The 17,195-nt window shown below is 47.0% G+C and overlaps 1 protein-coding gene across 1 annotated transcript in view; it reads right to left on the bottom strand.

The window, feature by feature from the left end:
• RARRES1 (retinoic acid receptor responder 1) overlaps positions 1 to 14,142 on the bottom strand; it is a 45,556-nt gene extending 31,414 nt beyond the window's left edge. Inside the window, exon 1 of the mRNA XM_055410849.2 lies at positions 13,794 to 14,142. Coding sequence (XP_055266824.2) covers positions 13,794 to 14,066 — 273 coding nt within the window. The 5' untranslated portion in view covers positions 14,067 to 14,142. The remainder of the gene's footprint in view (positions 1 to 13,793) is intronic.
• Positions 14,143 to 17,195: the final 3,053 nt, after the last annotated feature.

The raw sequence follows: 17,195 nt of genomic DNA, 5'->3' as shown, positions 1-17,195 counted from the left end.
TTTGGATTGAATTTAATTAGGTAAGTAAATTTTGTTGTTGAGGGTGGGTTGGTGAAAGACTGGAGTTTGGTTTTCTCTCTCTTTTATGAGAACAGAGTTTTCTCATGAACTATCTTTGGTAAAAGATTGAGTTGCTCTGCCTTCTACGTGATCTGTCATTTGCATTAAATATCTTTTATTGTCTCTTTGGTTGAGTGAATAAGCATTGCTTCAGTGACCTATGATCCTATTTGACCAAGTGTTTTAAAAAACTTGACTTTTTTTTAAAAAAAAAAACCAACAAACTTCCCAAATATCAAATTCTAATTAAGATTCTTCTGACCCCCAGCTAACTTTGGGATGCTTCAAAGGACCCCTGAAACGTCCCAAAGAGCGATATTAAACTAATTAGGTTTATCTGGCACATTAAATTACACGGGTAGCACTATCAACAAAGTGTAGCAAAACCTTCTTATTTTATGGGTAAATGTCATTAATGTAGTCATTCCAAAAGTCACACGGAATTCCTAAAAATCTGATGTGTCCTAATACACTGTTATTAGTTATAATTCTAGTCATTATCTTTAAAAGGTTGTACACCACAATAATAACTTTCTTGTCAATCACATTGTAAACAGATCTTTAACCACCCCGTTTTAAGTCGTCTGTCATTTATAGACAATCGTTGTTTCACTCTCATGCTTTTACAAAATGAGGATTTTCAAGAGGATTCGTAAAAAGAGCTTTTTGAGAAATTTATTTCTGATAACTTTGAGATCATACCACTGAACTGAGTAAGAAATCCATGGCATCTGGTCCCATCACTTCATGGGAAATAGATGGGGAAACAGTGGAACGCGTGTCAGACTTTATTTTTTTGGGCTCCAAAATCACTGCAGATGCTGATTGCAGTCAGGAAATTAAAAGACGCTTACTCCTTGGAAGGAAAGTTATGACCAACCTAGGTAGCATATTAAAAAGCAGAGACATTACTTTGCCAACCAAGGTCTGTCTAGTCAAGGCTATGGTTTTTCCCGTGGTCATGTATGGATGTGAGAGTTGGACTGTGAAGAAAGCTGATCGCCAAAGAATTGATGCTTTTGAACTGTGGTGCTGGAGAAGACTCTTGAGAGTCCCTTGGATTGCAAGGAGATCCAACCAGTCCATTTTAGAGGAGATCAATCCTGGGTGTTCATTGGAAGGACTGATGCTAAAGCTGAAACTCCAATACTTTGGCCACCTCATGTGATGAGTTGACTCACTGGAAAAGAGTTTGATGCTGGGAGGGATTGGGGGTGGGAGGAGACAGGGACGACAGAGAATGAGATGGCTGGATGGCATCATCGACTCGATGGACATGAGTTTGAGTGAACTCCGGGAGTTGGTGATGGACAGGGAGGCCTGGCGTGCTGTGATTCATGGGGTCGCAAAGAGTCGGACACGACTGAGCAACTGAACTGAACTGAATGGAAAACCTGATGACTTCATATAGATCAACTGGAATTACACAGAGCTGAATGAATTGATAAATATGATTTACAATTTTATGACTTCTGAAATATTCTGATTTTTAATGTTTGTTTTCCAGAAAATCTTTTCTCTTATACTCTTTTTGATCTACAACAAGCTGATAAAATATACCTTTGTAAACAAAATGAAACATTTATCTTTTTCTCTCTACATGCTCCTTCCAATATTTGGCTTATCCAGCTGGCTCCCCTGTGAACTTGATGGCTTATTGCGACCAGATTACAACTAGTTACACTAATCATTGTTCTAATTTTTTTCTCTTGTTGTTTTCAAATTATTTATGCCTTGTGCCTTTCTCTGTATTTTATTAATGTTACTAGCTGTATTACCAATATTCTATTTCATGAGACTATTGTCTCTTTCATTACCCAATGCATAACCAGGCCACTGAAAAAAATTAATGATGGCTAAATGTCTCGAGGCAATCGATCACATATATAACTCTATATAAAACAACTGTAACAGTAAAATTCTAGATACGGGAAGAAGCAACAAGGGAAAACATTTCCTGGATGATAACTGACTAGTAAAACAGGCAATTCAGAGGATTTTAGATAATCAACAGTGCCTCATCCAAAAAATTCAGCACACTGAGTAGCCTATCAGCAGAATCCTCACCTGATCTAGGAATGAGCTTTCCTAGAGCCATGGGACAAAACTGGCCATGAAATGCCTCCCAACTGTTGGTCAAATTTATGACCAAGAAGAGGCACTGTGGACAAAGAATGCTGCCTGCCATTTCAGTAAACAAAGGCTACTGCAGCCTTAAAACCCCAAAAGTGGACCCTTAGCAGAAACCAGGAGGGAGAAAAACAGGATATCGCTCCCAGATAGTTAAGATGTTTGTTAAAGGAATGATTTCAATGAGCCCAGACTTCTGCATCTTCCCACACACAGAAAAGCACTAAAATCATTAACCTGAGGTGTCTATTTTAGTGATCAGCAGTAATCTTTGGATGTTCAACTACATGTTTGTTTGCTTTTTTCCAGCAAAAACTCCTACATCTCCTAGCTCTTCTCTTACCTCTTTGGAACAGTCCTTCAGAGCAATCTGAGAAGCTGTATCTGGGCTACAGTCCTTAGTAAGTCCACTGAATAAAACAAACTTCTCAACTTCCAGGTTCCACTTTTGCTTGCTTGTTTGTTTTTTCAGTTGACAATGGGAAAGGGGATAAAAGAGAATAACCAATCATCAGAGAGGGGTGTCCAGGGTGCAAAGGTGATGAGGGTATTACTCCCTCAGCTTTGTACCTGGGAGCAACAAGCGCAAGAAGTCCAAAGCAACTTGGTACGGATGTCTCCACCCTGTATCTTAAACTTCTGTTTTTGACCTGCATATTGGTGTGATCAGATCTGTGAGTGCAATAAACTGCTTACTGTAGTGATTTTGAATCTAGAAGCTCTGCACCTGGGATGAAGCCAAGGTCTCAAGTTCAGGTGGTCCTCCCCTGCACTTAGAACACGTGTTGTTACATGTGGTACATGGTGCAAAGCACGTGGTACAAAGCTAATCCATTAAAGCTGAACCTTTGTTAAGAGTCAGGTCTGTTGGGAAGGGGATAGGCAGGTCTGGCTTCCCTGATGTGAGGTATGTTCCCACAGAGAGGATGACAGGGCTCTATTCCTCCCATCCTCACGCTGCCAAAACTGCCCATCTGCAAACAGATTAGGAAGCTCCACAACCCTCTCTTAAAGCACGGCCCGGTGCACAGCACCTCGTTCTAATCTTCTCCAGAATGAGGCTTTTTATATAAACAAGTCAGCAAACAAAGCAACTGACCATGTGACTGTATAATCTGAAGGAATGAATTAGCAACTCTGCTACAGATTTCTTTCTAATTACGTATAAAAGAGGACTTATGTACCATAACCTAGAAGTAAATGCATTACGGTCATGGACCACCAATGATGTGGTTCATGTTCTAACCTGTATTGTGTGTGTTCTGTCGATTTTATAGGTTTCTTGGTTTTTGTCCCCAAAGGTCATGAACAAGGAGAGTCCCCCACAGCCACCCTCTATCAGGACAGGCTCTTTAGAAAAGTGAGCAGCACTTTGATTTGGGGCATCCCTGGTGGCTCAGATGGTAAAGTATCTGCCTGCAATTTGGGAGATGCAGATTAGGTCCCTGGGTTGGGAAGATCCCCTGAAGAAGGGAATGACAACCCACTGCAGTATTCTGGCCTGGAGAATTCCATGGACAGAGGAGCCTGGGAGGCTGCAGTCCACGGGATGGCAAAGAGTCAGACATGAGACACTGAGAGACTAACACTTCTCTTCACTTGCAGTCATTTAGGAGAGAAACAGGCCACTTTAAAAGTCCTGCTTAATAAAGTATACCAGAGAATGCCTTCAAAGTACAACTCATCTCACCAGATATTTTTTTATAAACAAAAAAATGCTCCTCAAATCTCTATCAAATCAATGTCGAGCATTTAATCAGGGCTTGTGTATAAAGCATCCTGCTAGCTACTGGGCAGCATCCTGATAAAAGCTGCAATATACATGTCAAATATACTGAACTCACTACCTGCTTCATGTGGCTCGACACAGTGCCCAGGAAGTACTTATCACAGCACAGGAGTCCTTTCAGGGAAACACTGATCTTATCCCCACTTAAGGATAAAGAAACTGAGGCACTTGCCTGAAGTGAAGGAATTACACCAAGTCACAGAGGTACTAAGTAGTGAAGCCTGGCTCCAGACCCCCGTTCTTCCCTTGTGCAGCACAGAGGTCACACATACAGACCCAGTCACTCCCTGTAAGAGAGGGCAGAAGGAAAGCTGCCTGGGGCGTGTGTGGGAAGTGTGTGTGCGTGAGGTATGAGAAAGGGAGGGAGGGACAGAGAGACTGTGAGAGTGTGACTGTGCTTATAATCATGCTTCCTGTAGACAAGACAGTGAAGACCTTCTGGAAGGGGGATGGCCAGGCAGGGTGTGTTCTGTTTCCTAAGGCTGCTGTAATGAAGTACCACATGCTGTGTGCCTTAACAGGACACACATGAATTCTTTCACAGCTCTGAAGGCTACAAGTCCAAAATCAAGGTGTTGTCTAGTCCCTCGGAGGCTCTGGATAGAATCCCCTCTTGCCTCTCTGAGTTTCTGGCGGTGGCAGGCAAACCTTGCTGTTCTTGGCTTGCAGCTATATCACTCCTGTCTCTGTTTCTGTCTTTAAATGGTGCTCTTCTCTCTGCATCTTCACATGACTTTCTGATAAGCTCATCGGTCACTGGGTTTAGGGCCCATGCTAACCCAATATAGCCTTATCTCAACTGGATTACATTTGCAAAGACTGTTATTTCCAAGTAAGGTCGTAATCACAGGTACAGGGGTTAGGACTTCAACACAGCTTTTTCATGGGCACAATAACCCACAGAAGTATGAAAGTGAGGATCATCCAAGACTCTGGAAGGAGGCCCTGGATGCACCCTTTCAGGCAAGGCTTAAGTGGGAGCTTGAGTCAGTGCAGCATCTCCAGGAGGACGAGGGAATGGAAACAACCTGGGAGAGAGAGGATGGGGGCACTCAGGACAAGGAAGAGAGGTGAGCAGCCAGGCTGGGGAGACTAGCAAGTCAGTGATGGGGATACCTGAGTGGAGGTTACCATGATGGATGGGGCCAGATTAGAGAAGGTGTCTTCAGGGACTTTATTCTTGAGCAGTGGGTCTCAAACAGGAACAGAAACTCCTGGAGGGAGTGCCAATGAAAACACTGGCCCCACCAGTGTCTTATGGGGCTGGCCCCACTTCAGTTCTGATTCAGTAAACCGGGGGCGGGGCTTAGCCACTTCAGTTCTGTTTCAGTAAACCAGGAGCGGGGCCTAAGCCCCTGCATTTTCACCCGTTCCAGGGGATGCTTGGCTGCTGGTCCAGGGACCACACTTTGAGAACTCTCTAGCACTGAAGTTCAGAGGGAGGGACAGGAAGTAAACACTAGAGGTGGTCACTAGAAGACAGATGAGCAGGGGACGAAGGACATGACCATTAATTCTCTCAGAAGGCCTGAGGAGTCTCCTATCATGAGACTGAAATGGAGGAGTGTTATCGTAAATTCTGGTCCACCTGGGGTCTCTGGTAAATCAGGTCATGATGCCTTACAAAGTTCAGGGGACAGGTATACCCTCTCTTTCAGGGGATCCAATTGATACAACTCCATGATGACATAAGATATGCAGTTTTTCAAGCAGGGATATTTGGAGTAGGTAGTCTGGATTAAAAAGAAATGAATGGATTATGGTTGTCATAAGGTTAAAGGAGATAAGTTTATTTTATTATTGATATATTTATTTATTTAGGCAGCACTGAGTTTTAGTCACAGCATGTAGGATCTTCAATCTTTGTTGTGGTATGTAGAGTCTAGTTCCCTAACCAAGGATTGAATCTAGGTCCCCTGCACTGGAAACTCAGAGTCTTATTCATTGGACCACCAGTGCATGCATAGGTGCAAAGTCACTTCAGTTGTGTCCGTCCGACTCTTTGCCACCCTAAGGATGGTAGCCCGCCAGGCTCCTCTGTCCATGGGATTCTCCAGGCAGGAGTGCTGGAGTGGGTTGCCATTTCCTTCTCCAGGGATCTTTCTAACAAAGGATCAAACCCGAGTCTCTTACATCTCCTGCATTGGCAGGTGGGTTCTTTACCACTAGCACCACGTGGGGAGTCCCTAGACCACCAGGAAAGTCCCTAAAACTGTTTTTGAAGAAAATTCACTCCTTTGCTTCCTGCTACATGGGTAGCGACTTGGCCATGTAATATAGTTTATATCCAGAAGTTAAAAATCACATGTTCCAATAGCGATTCCACTAGGTTGTGTCTCACTGTTCAGTAAAAAGCTGTTTTCTGTAAAATACAAAGCTTTTGTTTTCATGTCAGTGGGATAAAAGATGTTTCCTCCAGCACATGTCCAGACGATCACCATATTAGATACTATACAATGCTTGCTGCTTAAAAGCCACTGAAATATGGGGTGTGAGTACTGAATGTAAAATGGAGGAACCTAATAAGGGATGGAGAATAGGTGTTTATTTTCTAAGAGCACATTTTAAAAACTTAACATCCCCTTTAAACTCAGTCAAATCCAACAAAAACCTGGGCAAATGGAGGAGTAGGGCAAGTACCCAGAGAAATCTTGCTGCAGCTGCTGTAGGGGCTGCAAAAATGCCATGATTCTGGGAGTCTCCAAAGACACAATTCTGCCCAAAACTCATCTCTGCAATGAAAACCCTTGGGAAGTCCCTGGTGGTCCAATTGTTAGAAATCCCCACTTCCACTGAAGAGGGTGTGGGTTCAACCCCTGGTTGGGGAACTAAGATCCTACATGCCATGCAGTGTGGCCAAAAAAAAGAAAGAAAGAAAATGCTATGTTTTAGGGAAAGACTGTCTCATGTTTTCCCTCTCTGCCGTTGGTTTCTAGGCACAGTCCCTTCATGTGGCCTTAGACCTGGCAGTGATAGCCTTAAACTTCATGTTCCCACACTGAGGGGGTGGGCGGCGGGGACAGGCCAGTTGTCGAGAGCTCAAAGCTGATGCTAATCTCCCCTCGGGGAGCACAGTGAGCTTCACTGACCTAACAGACTCAGCTTCTAAATGTCCCTTCCAGCCTTCACGTTTTAAGAAAACATAAATGTCATGCCATTCCAGGAAAAGCAAACTTCTTCATTTTATAAGGTTAGTCTTATGAGTCAGGCTTAGTTGGAGACAAGTAAACAACTCATTTGTGGATAAAAATTGCTGCGCTGCACTTATGTTCTGGGCAGGGAAAGCATCAGTGTATTACATTATACCCTGGAGTTATTCCATCGCATTTTCGTTCTCTCGGGCAATGCCAGGTAAGGGAATGCAATGAATGGAGCAAAAGTCAGTGACCTTCAGATCAGGCCCTATCCCATGGGGATGAAGGCGATCTCTGCCTTGGACACTATCAGGCTAAGGAGTAGTGGAGGGAGACAGGCAGGCTACTATGTGTTAACCTGTTTGGTCAGCTCTGGGGATGAGTTCTTGACCCTCCCCAAAGAGCTGGAGTGGGAGGGGTCAGAGGCAGTGTTCCACTCTGCTTCCCCTCTGGCCCAGGATGGGGCTCCTCAGGAAAGGCTGATTGTGACAAGGATTCGAGGTGTTGTAGGCAGGTTGGGAATGCGGACCTGGCCCGGCCTCCTGTTCCAGGTGCCCAGTGGTCCCAACACCCTTCCAGCTGCCTTTGTTTTCATCTAATTTTAATATCTTAATCACTATGCTTTACATATTTAAATATTTTTCTTTGGGGATTTGCAGTCAGAAAAATTCAAGGGTATAGAATCATAGAATATTAGACTTGGAGACTTTCAACCTCTTGCCAACACAGAATTGACCGACACTTGATTATTCAGCATCTGGTTGAAGATGGGGAAATCAGCGCCTCCTAAGGCACTTCTTCCTATTGTCTTTAGCAGGTCCCTTCATCAGTACAGTGGAAGAGATAAAGAGAAGGGATGCCCTCCACCCTGTAGAGCTGACACATGTGCAGGGCAGGAGCAAAAAGCAGCCTACAGTCAAGTGCCAGTCAAGACAGAGTATGAAGCGCAGGTGTGCTGGGGGGTGAGGGGGTTACTGGGGCTGCAGAGATCAGCCAGAGCTGCCCTTTCGTGAGCAGAGTCACGTGTCTGGCAGTGTGGCAAGTACTTGCATCAGCTCACAGCCACCCGGAAGCTGGGTGTGGTGGGCTGAGGAGTGGCCCCCAAAGAGGTCCACATCCTAATCTCTTGAACCTCTGAACATGTAACAAGGCAGAGGGGATGTGGCCAGTACGATCAAGTTAAGGACCCTGAGCTGGACAGGGTATCCTGGCTCATCCAGGTGGGCCCAATGTACTCACATGGGTCCTTACAAGGAGACAGTAGTGTTACCATCAGATGCTGCCTGTTGGCTATGAAGATGGAGGATTGAGAGCAAGCGAAGGAGTGAAGGCAGCCTTTAGAAGCTGGAAAGGGCAAGGAAATGGATTCTCGCCTAGAATTTCCAGAAGAGACACAGCCCTTTCAACACCTAGATCTTAGCCCAGAAGACTGATTTCAGTCTTCTGACCTCCAGAATCATGAGAATGAATTTGTGGGAGTTGTTTTTTCCTACAAAGACTGTGGTCATTTGTCACAGCAGTGAAATTAATACAGATACAAAATTACTTGTGATCCTTCCCAGTGTTCTGTGTGGGTACCTCCCTTGGGGCCATCCGGATTCAGACACATCATCTTCTACACAACTATGGTACAAGACTCTTTCCTAACTCGACTTTACTGGCCAGAAACGTCCTGAATGATTCTAAGAAGTAACCCAAGGTGGAGAAGTCATGCTACTATGGGACTAACTCTGTGCAAACCTCTGAAACTGGGGACCATCACAAAGGCTAATAAACGCCAAGCCTGCAGAAGTGTGAACGAATTTCTAGGTAATTCATGCTGATGCTCTGAGATCAAGGGTCGGGTGGGATTTGGGAGACTCTGTGTGTGTGTGTATTTAACACTCTGTGTGTATGTATGTGTGTGTATTTAACATTCTGTGTCTCTTTAAGATCAGTCATTTTAGGGCTATTTACATTCTGTCTCCAGCAGAACCACCTAGGTTGTTCAAGAAAAGCATACCACCAAGCCAGACTCCTGGTGGTTAAATTCATGACCCACCAGCAGTGGTCTTTATCTGGGGCCAAGACTAACCCTCTGTGATCACACGCATCCTTGGCTCTGACACCCTGTGTGGCAAGACGAGTGGAAATGTTGTGGGTTGGTAAAAAAAATGTGTGTGATTCAAAAGCAACTTCTTACAAGCTGGTTAAAAGCATTCCTACTTGCCAGCTCACTTGTAGCTGGCTCGGGTGACTGAAGGACGAGGCTGGGAAGGCCAAGGCTAGGTTTAACCTCAGGGCCTTTTCCACTTCGGTACTGGACCCAAACTCTGCAGTCAGAGCCTGCAGGCTAGGTGTGCCGGGCGGGGTCTGGGGGAAGGAGGGCAGAGACATGGGGGGCACCGGGGCCATCTCAGCAGGTGCAGTGCCCTGGAAGGTCTGTTCTGCGTTTTCTGAATTGTTATGTTTCATTGACACAGCAGAGGGCGCCGAGGAGCACCACCTTCATCCTGCCAATAGCTATCCCCCTGTGGTTCTTTCCCAAGGGCTGTAAGAGCACTGAGAACCCTCCTTGTGTGAAAGTAGAGATTCTTTCACTTTAGGGTTTTATTACATATCCTTCCCCTCCATATTCATTGCAGCCTTCTTCATTCTCCAGTTTTTCTTTTCTATGGTCTGCTTGATGCATTGCTTTTCTATTCTTGTGAACCATCACCTCTGAATTATTGACATTAATGGAGAGAAGACTTCAAGGAGAGCAGTAATTAGATGAATTATGCTGTATTAAAGTGCTTTATAGATTGAAAGGGGATAAAGGAAGAAGCCTTTTCTTAGTATACTAGGCGCTCTCCCAGCTGCCTTGTCGGCTCAGTGGACAGGCTTTGTTCTGCCCATAGACACTGCGGGGGGAGGGGGCGGGGGAGGGCACACAGCAGCCAGCTCAGCTGTGGGGAGGGGGAGGGATGCTCAACACAAGTCAGCTATTTTGCTCTGAAACTTGCCTGTGTCAGGTGTACCCATTACCCAGCTGCAAAATTGTTAAGTAAACTGGTGAAGAGTAGGCAGAAAAAAACATAAGTCCACAAAATCCAAGTTAAATACTATAAAAAGAATTGATGAAGTCTCTAAAACCTCCTGCTGGTTAACTGGGTATGAGTGAGTCAGGGTTAGGCAAGAAAAGTCAGAAGTCAAAGGAGAGAATTGTGAACTGTATTCTTTGCAAGTGCTTCTGCCATTGTAAGTAAACAAAAGTGAAAGTCACAGATGCCCACTATGGGTGGATTTTCTTGCTGGAAAGACTGCAAGGAGTGTCAATTAATGTCCTTCACATTACACCAAAAGACAGATGATAGTTTTATATTTGCTGATTTTCATTTAAATTGAAGCAGTTAAGGTTTGGGCATAATTCCCCCCGCCTTACCTTTGGTCAACTGTTTTGATTAATGTTTCCAACCAGGTTGTGGCCTGGTCCTCTGAGCAATCCCCAAACAAGGGCTGATTTCAAATGGGTTGCCTTTATTCTTAAGTCTGTGCACACAAAGATCTCACCATTCTTTCTAAATGCCAGGGAAAGGCTGGCTTCTCACCAGCTGCTTGGGGCAGGGATTAGTGGTCGTAGGTCTTACAAGTGTCCTGAACGTACTTGCTTCACTGTAAGGGACAGCGCCAGTTGGTCGGGAGCAGGTTTATCCAGGGCACCCTGGGTAGCATAGGAGCTCTCAACACCACAACCTTCCATGCTCTGGGGCCTGAAGCATCAGAGAAACAGGAGCCTTCTGGTCATGGAAGGGTAGTGTACGGTCAGGAAAGACAGGTCATCAGACAGGGGCAGTGAGGGATGCCTGTGTCCCTCACTATGACTCTCTCCTTAAGATCAGTAAACAAAACAGAATACTCACAAGTGGTTTCACCAGCTAGTTCTGACTTGAGAATCTCAATACTTCCTTGCATTTACTACCATAGCGGGTGGCCAGACAGTAAAGAATCTACCTGCAATGCAGGACACCCAGGTTTGACCCCTGGGTCAGGAAGATCGCCTGGAGAAGGGAATGGCAACCCACTCCAGTATTCTTACCTGAAGAATTCCAACGACAGCCACGTAGAGGCAAAGAGTGGGACAGGACTGGGTGACTAACTTTCACTACCATAGCTGTTACTGCATTTTACCACTAGAGGGCAATAGTGTTCCTAAAATAAGGTATTCATCCAGAACCGAAAAATCACTTAGAATTAAGAAATTTCAGAGCTGGAAGAGGTCTTAAAAATCATCTGGCTCACAGGCTTTCAAATTTTTTTCAACTGAAACGCACAAGAACTGCATGCTTCATAATGAACCATTTCCTACATGTATGTTTGCAATCTTTTGGAACTTACCTTTCCTCTGCAATGCACGCTAAACAATTATTCCAAATTGTTTCATTAGAAACAAACAAAAAACAACTGCAACCACTAAATAGATATCATAACCCACCAGTGTGCCATTAGCTTGAAAACCCCTGATTTGGTCCCGGTCTCTCATCTACTAAGGGACACAGTAACCCAGAGGGTGCAGAAGGAAGCGACCAGATACACTTCTCTTACCCACCCAGCCACCTGCTGAACTCAGTCAGTCCTGGAGGAATGAAAGACATTGTGCAGCAACTCAGCACTCGCTCTACTAATGCACTGACTGGATAAAGTAGTTGAGAGTCTATCACTTTCTACCTCTTGTCAATGATACAACTGCTCATGTAATTGAAGCAGAAATTCCTTGCATTAAAGGTCTCTTCTCATTCAAGTAGTTTCAATCAATCAAGTGATTTCAATCAAGCAATTTCATTGAATTTCCGTAGAAACTGAAACCACTTCAGTCTCTTGAGAGTCTTGGCCCTGAAAGTCACTAAGTTCTCTTCCTTGGCTCCCTGATTTTAAAACATTTATAATCATTTTGGGAGGAAACGTAAAGGTAAACCAGAAGATCACCGGAATGTATCCTTTCCTAGGGTCAATGTTCTGGGTTCTTCTACTTAACTCCTCTTCCCTTTCATGCATATCTGTCTCTAATTTATTGATTATCCCCACACCCTTGGGATTTTTTAGGCCAAAAAGGAGCATCCCTTTAAAATTCAGGATTATATTATTACAGATGAAAAGAGTAACTGAGCTCTCTGGATAAGAAAGGAAAAATTTTCTTCACTTGGATTTTGAGAGCTAGTTTATTTGTGAAAGATGCCACGAATTTTATTTTTTTTAAAGGGGGTATCCAGCAAGGTCCTACTGTATAGCACAGGGACGTCTGCTCAATGTTATATGGCATCCTGGATGGGAGGATGCCATACATGTACATGGATGGCTGAATCCCTCTGCTGTTCACCTGAAACTATCACAGCTTTGTTAATCAGCACTCCAATATAAAATGAAAAGGTTTTAAAAATTAAAATTATATAAATAAAAAATAAGGGGATAACTAAATGCATGAAAATGCAAATTATTTTATTATTTAATTCTTTAATGGTTAGAAGGGAGAAAAACATTTCTGGGACCGAAAAATTCCTGGTGCACTTTAGAAATCTAAGCTTGGCTTTCTGTAGAGAATCCTTCCCACTGATAAGCAAGGAGCAAATCTCCAGGCGGGGAGTAGGGGTGGGGGGTGTGCTGTTCGGGCTCTGGGATGTGGCTACTCCCCACTTTGATAGAAAGTTCTCAAGTTCTATCCCCTCACTTCTCTGCAGTGAACCTCCTTGAAACAACAAGGTCTGTTACAAGTGACAAGCGCAGTTTGCCTTTTTCTAGGGGGAAAAATGTTTTCACCAGTCAATAAGTCTAGCCAAACTGGGTGCAGGGTTCAATCTCTGAAGAACCAAGGCGTTCTCTTCCAAATGGCGTTCTTACACCCCCAACACCACGTCTAGAACTATCTTAAAACTTCTACTGCCACTCCTTAAAATTCTCTCTTTATTCTCTTCATTAAACTCTAGATTCTTCAATGATGAGTCTACAGGCTTTGTGGCATATTGGGGGTTGCTGGAAAGTGCATCGTTACTTTGGGGACAAACTGTAGTTCTGCAACTTTCGGAGTCATCTTCTACTTGAAAAAACAACGTAGCTCCGCGGATTCAAAATGGTACCGACAGCCTTGAAATCAGCAACCAAACAACGAGCTGCCAAATTCTCATTCATTCCGTTTACAAACACAACAGCCCTGTGTCATTCACTCTTATTAGATTAAAGCAGACGCCAGGATTACTGGCCGGGCCAACGCATAAACTGCAATATTATCCTAAACCCTTGCAAGACGGCCTGCATTTGACAAGGGAACGTCCACGGTTCGGCGTGGGAACTGGCCGGGATTTTGAAAAGCCCTGTCCAGTACTGACGCTCAAGCCACTGGTGGGTCGTGCATTCGGTGACCACCTCATAGCAACCAACTCTGGAAAATCAAGCCTGGCCTTTAGGGCCTGTTCCTCAGTTTCCCCATGTACCTGTTTCCCAGGTATGGGAGCTACCCTGTGAAAATTCTTTATGGCCTTGTAAATGCCAGAAAGAACAAGTCGGCTTTCCGCGGACTCTGCGCCCCGACGGGCCCTTCCACGCACGGGAACTGTTCCGGGCGGTCTCGGCGCCTGGCGCGGAGCGTCCTCGCCGGCGGAGCCCCAGCACGGGCGCGCGCAGCCCGCAGCCACCGCCCGCGCGCGCCCCCGGGCCGCCCGGCTACTCACCCACGCGCGGCCGTCCAGCACGCTCGCCAGCATCTGAAGGGCGCTGGGCGAGGCGGCGCGGAAGTTGAAGAAGTGCAGCGCCGCGCGCGCCGCCTGCGAGAGGAGCCGACTCGAGGGCTCGGCGTCCTGGAGCCACCCGGAGTCCTCGGGCCCCCCGGCCGCCGCCGCCCCCTGGAGGCCGAGCAGCAGCAGCAGCGGCACCGCTAGCCGCTGGGCCGCGGGGCGCGTGTCCCCCGGCCGGGGAGCAGAAAGCGGTTGCCTGCGGAGCGCCATGGACGCGGGCTGGCGCGGCGCTCGACCGGTCCGAGCTTCGGGTGGGCGGCGCCGGCGCTTGGGGAAATAAGGCCGGCCGCGCCCCTCCCCTCCGCCCCCGGGGCGGCCGGGTCCCTCGCGGCGTTTCCCGCAACCCCGGGGCCCCTCCACCCCGCCCCTCTCCGCCCGAGCTCCGGCTGCCCCGGCTCGGTCCCCGGGCGCGGCGGCGCCTCCGCGGCGCGGGGCGGGGATGTCTGGCCGGGGCCGCGCGGGCAGGGGGACGGGGGCAGTGGAGACTCCTCTCTCCAGGGAGAGCGGCCAGGTCGGCGCCACCCCGCGCCCGCAACCTAGCTGGGAACCTGGTTTCTGGCTGCGGTTGCTGTGATTTCGAAGCCCTCAGGGTTTCAGAGCAAACCTGCTTCAGTTATTGAAGGCTTGGAGCTTATTTCCCAGAAGAAACGGGTGGAGAACAGGACGTGGCACTGGCATTGATGGGGGGTCCTTACAGCCCGATGACTTTGAAGTGAGCCAGATACCCAGAGAATTGGGGCTAGAGAGGGGGCTGCGGTGGTAAGCTGATAAGAACCTAGAGGCCCCACTGGACTTGGAAACGCTGATAACCGTGGTGGAGCGCAGGTGGACGTGGAAACCAGAGTCCGCGAAATGAGGCAGGGATTGGGCTGTAGCTCTGTGGAGGCAGCAAGGGTTGACGACTCTTTTTAGACACGTGGCAGTGAGGGAACGAGATGGCCATTGTTCTTAAGCCACAGACAGAAAGCCCAGGAGAACTCGGAATTAGAGGCACTCCCAGCATCCTTTCCCCACCTGTCTTTAGTTTGTTCAGGGGTCTACCCCTCCCCAACACTCGCTGACCCCATCCCCACCGAGGAGCCAAAGAAAGTCCCTTCTCCTTGCTGGTTGACGCCCCACATAAAAAGAATCTGGATAAGATATGCGTGGGGGAAGCCTGGGGTGGGGGTGGCGATAGATGGGGGCGCCATCCTTGAAAACATCTTCTCTCCCCACTTCTTCGTTTGGATGTTGTCCGTCTCGTGCCCGTCCTTTCTCCAAGGTATTCATGGAACACTCACCCTGCTAGGCCCTGAGGGAAGTGAGGAGGGGGGCAACCTGATAAGTCTCCATGCTCCTGGAGTACACCTTCTAGGCTGGGGGAGACCAAGAGGCAAGGGAATGAACCCTTTGTCGGATGCAGTTACATGCTGTGGAGAAAAAGTTAGCCTGAGAGGGGATGGGGAGTTGGTTATAATTTTAAATAGAGTAGTCAAAGCAGACCTCACTGAGAAAGTGCTGTTTAAGTAAGGACCTGAAGGAGGGATGAGGGAACCAGGTGGACATGTATGGGAAGAGCACAGTAGGTAGAGGGGACCGCAAATGCAGAGGCCCCAAGGCAGGAGTCTGCTGGCATGTGTGAAGCAGAGCGGGCAGGTGCAGCTGCAGGGAGACGACAAGGAGAAGCCAACTGAATGCCGAGTCTGAGAGACAATGGGAAGACGGGCAGAGCATGTGTTTGTGTCTGGGTGTGCCCCATGTAAGTGTGCCCCTATCTTGCCAACAGTCTCGTGATGAAGCCCATCTGAGGAATGGCTGAGCAGAAGAGAGAGGAGGAGCCGGGGTTCCTGGTGACGTTGAGCACCCAAATCAGCTGACCCTGGAGCTCATTTCTTAATGTTCATTGAAGCTGGAGGTTCTGTTTCTTGCCTTCAGAGGCAGCCTAACACAATTATCTTCCTAGAACCCAGGCATTTTCTCCTCCAAGGGGTTATCATGGTAGGTTTCTTGAGAAGTTATCACTCCAGGTTTGATAAAGACTAAATTTTCCTTATTTTATTTCAGTGCTTCACCCCCAGTGGGTGCTGGGCAGCTTTCAACTGCAGTAACAGGAAAACTCATCAACGCTGTGGACTCTGCAGTGGTGTGAAGTGGGAGGTCTCCCGGATGGCTTGAAGGATTCAGCCTTTCTCCATCCTCCTGCACAGCTCTCCTCAGCTGTTTGGCTTTCTGTCCATGGACTCCCGTGTAGCTCCATGATTATAGGATGGCTGTCACAGCTCCAGACACAGCTCCAGGCTTGATCCCTGTGCTGGGAAGATCCCCTGGAGAAGGGAATGCAACCCACTCTAGTATTCTTACCTAAGAAGAAATAGTCACACAAGGGAACAAGCAGAGCTGCCTGAGTACAGAGAACTCTTCCAAGGTCAGCTGTTTATAATACTTGTGGGAACTACACTTGGGCCCGATTGTTGGTCAGGAACACACATTTCAAAAGTTAATTACAGTATTCACTTTCTTAACAGGTTTTCTGGAACAGGAGACGATTCCCTTGATTGAGAACTGTGTGTTTGTCCTTTGTCCATTTATCTGTGAGACTGTTGAATTTCTAATTGATTTATAGAAGTTTAAATACTAAGGAATGGGGCTTCCCTGGTGGCTCAGATGGTAAAGAATCTGCTTGAAATGCAGTAGACTCAGGTTTGATTCCTGGGTTGGGAAGATCTCCTGGAGAAGGGAATGGCTACCCACTCCAGTAGTCTTGCCTGGAAAATTCCATGAACAGAGGAACCTGGTGGGGTACAGTCCACAGGGTCACAGAGTCAGACATGATTGAGCGATTTTCACTTGCAGGCCGAGATCTGTCACAAGAATCACTAATATTTTCCCCCCTAAGTTCCTACACTGTGTGTGTGTGTGTTGTTCCTTCTTGCCAGATGCCATGTGCGCGGGCGATGTTGTTAATGGCGCACGATGTGTGCCAGAGGGCCTGAGCTTGTGTCACAGGGCTGATCCCGCCCTGGTCTCCCTGGCGTTGTGGGAGGACTTGCCCTGCAGGCAGGGAGGAAAGTCTTAGCCAGCGGGACTGCCCCCCCCCCCCCCCCCCCCCGCCAAGAGTGTCCCGTGTGTCATGTTTGTGTGTGTGTGTGTGTTAGCTCAGTTGTGGCCAACTCTTGGCAACCCCAAGGACGGTAGCCCTCCAGGCTTCTCTGTCCATGGAATTCTCCAGGCAAGAATATTGGAGTGGGTTGCTACCCCCTTCTAGTTCCTTAATCACTGCCCAGGTGATTGTGAGCATTTTTATAACGGAGAATTTGGTTTGTGTTTAAGAAATATAATGGTATAAATCATTATATATGT

The sequence above is a fragment of the Moschus berezovskii genome, chromosome 1 (assembly GCF_049115385.1).
Source record: "Moschus berezovskii isolate FMDL1 chromosome 1, NW_MosBer_1.0, whole genome shotgun sequence".
In the NCBI taxonomy this organism is placed as follows: domain Eukaryota; kingdom Metazoa; phylum Chordata; class Mammalia; order Artiodactyla; family Moschidae; genus Moschus; species Moschus berezovskii.
The sequence above is the reverse complement of the archived record's forward strand: the minus strand, read 5'-3'. Positions and strand labels throughout refer to the sequence as shown.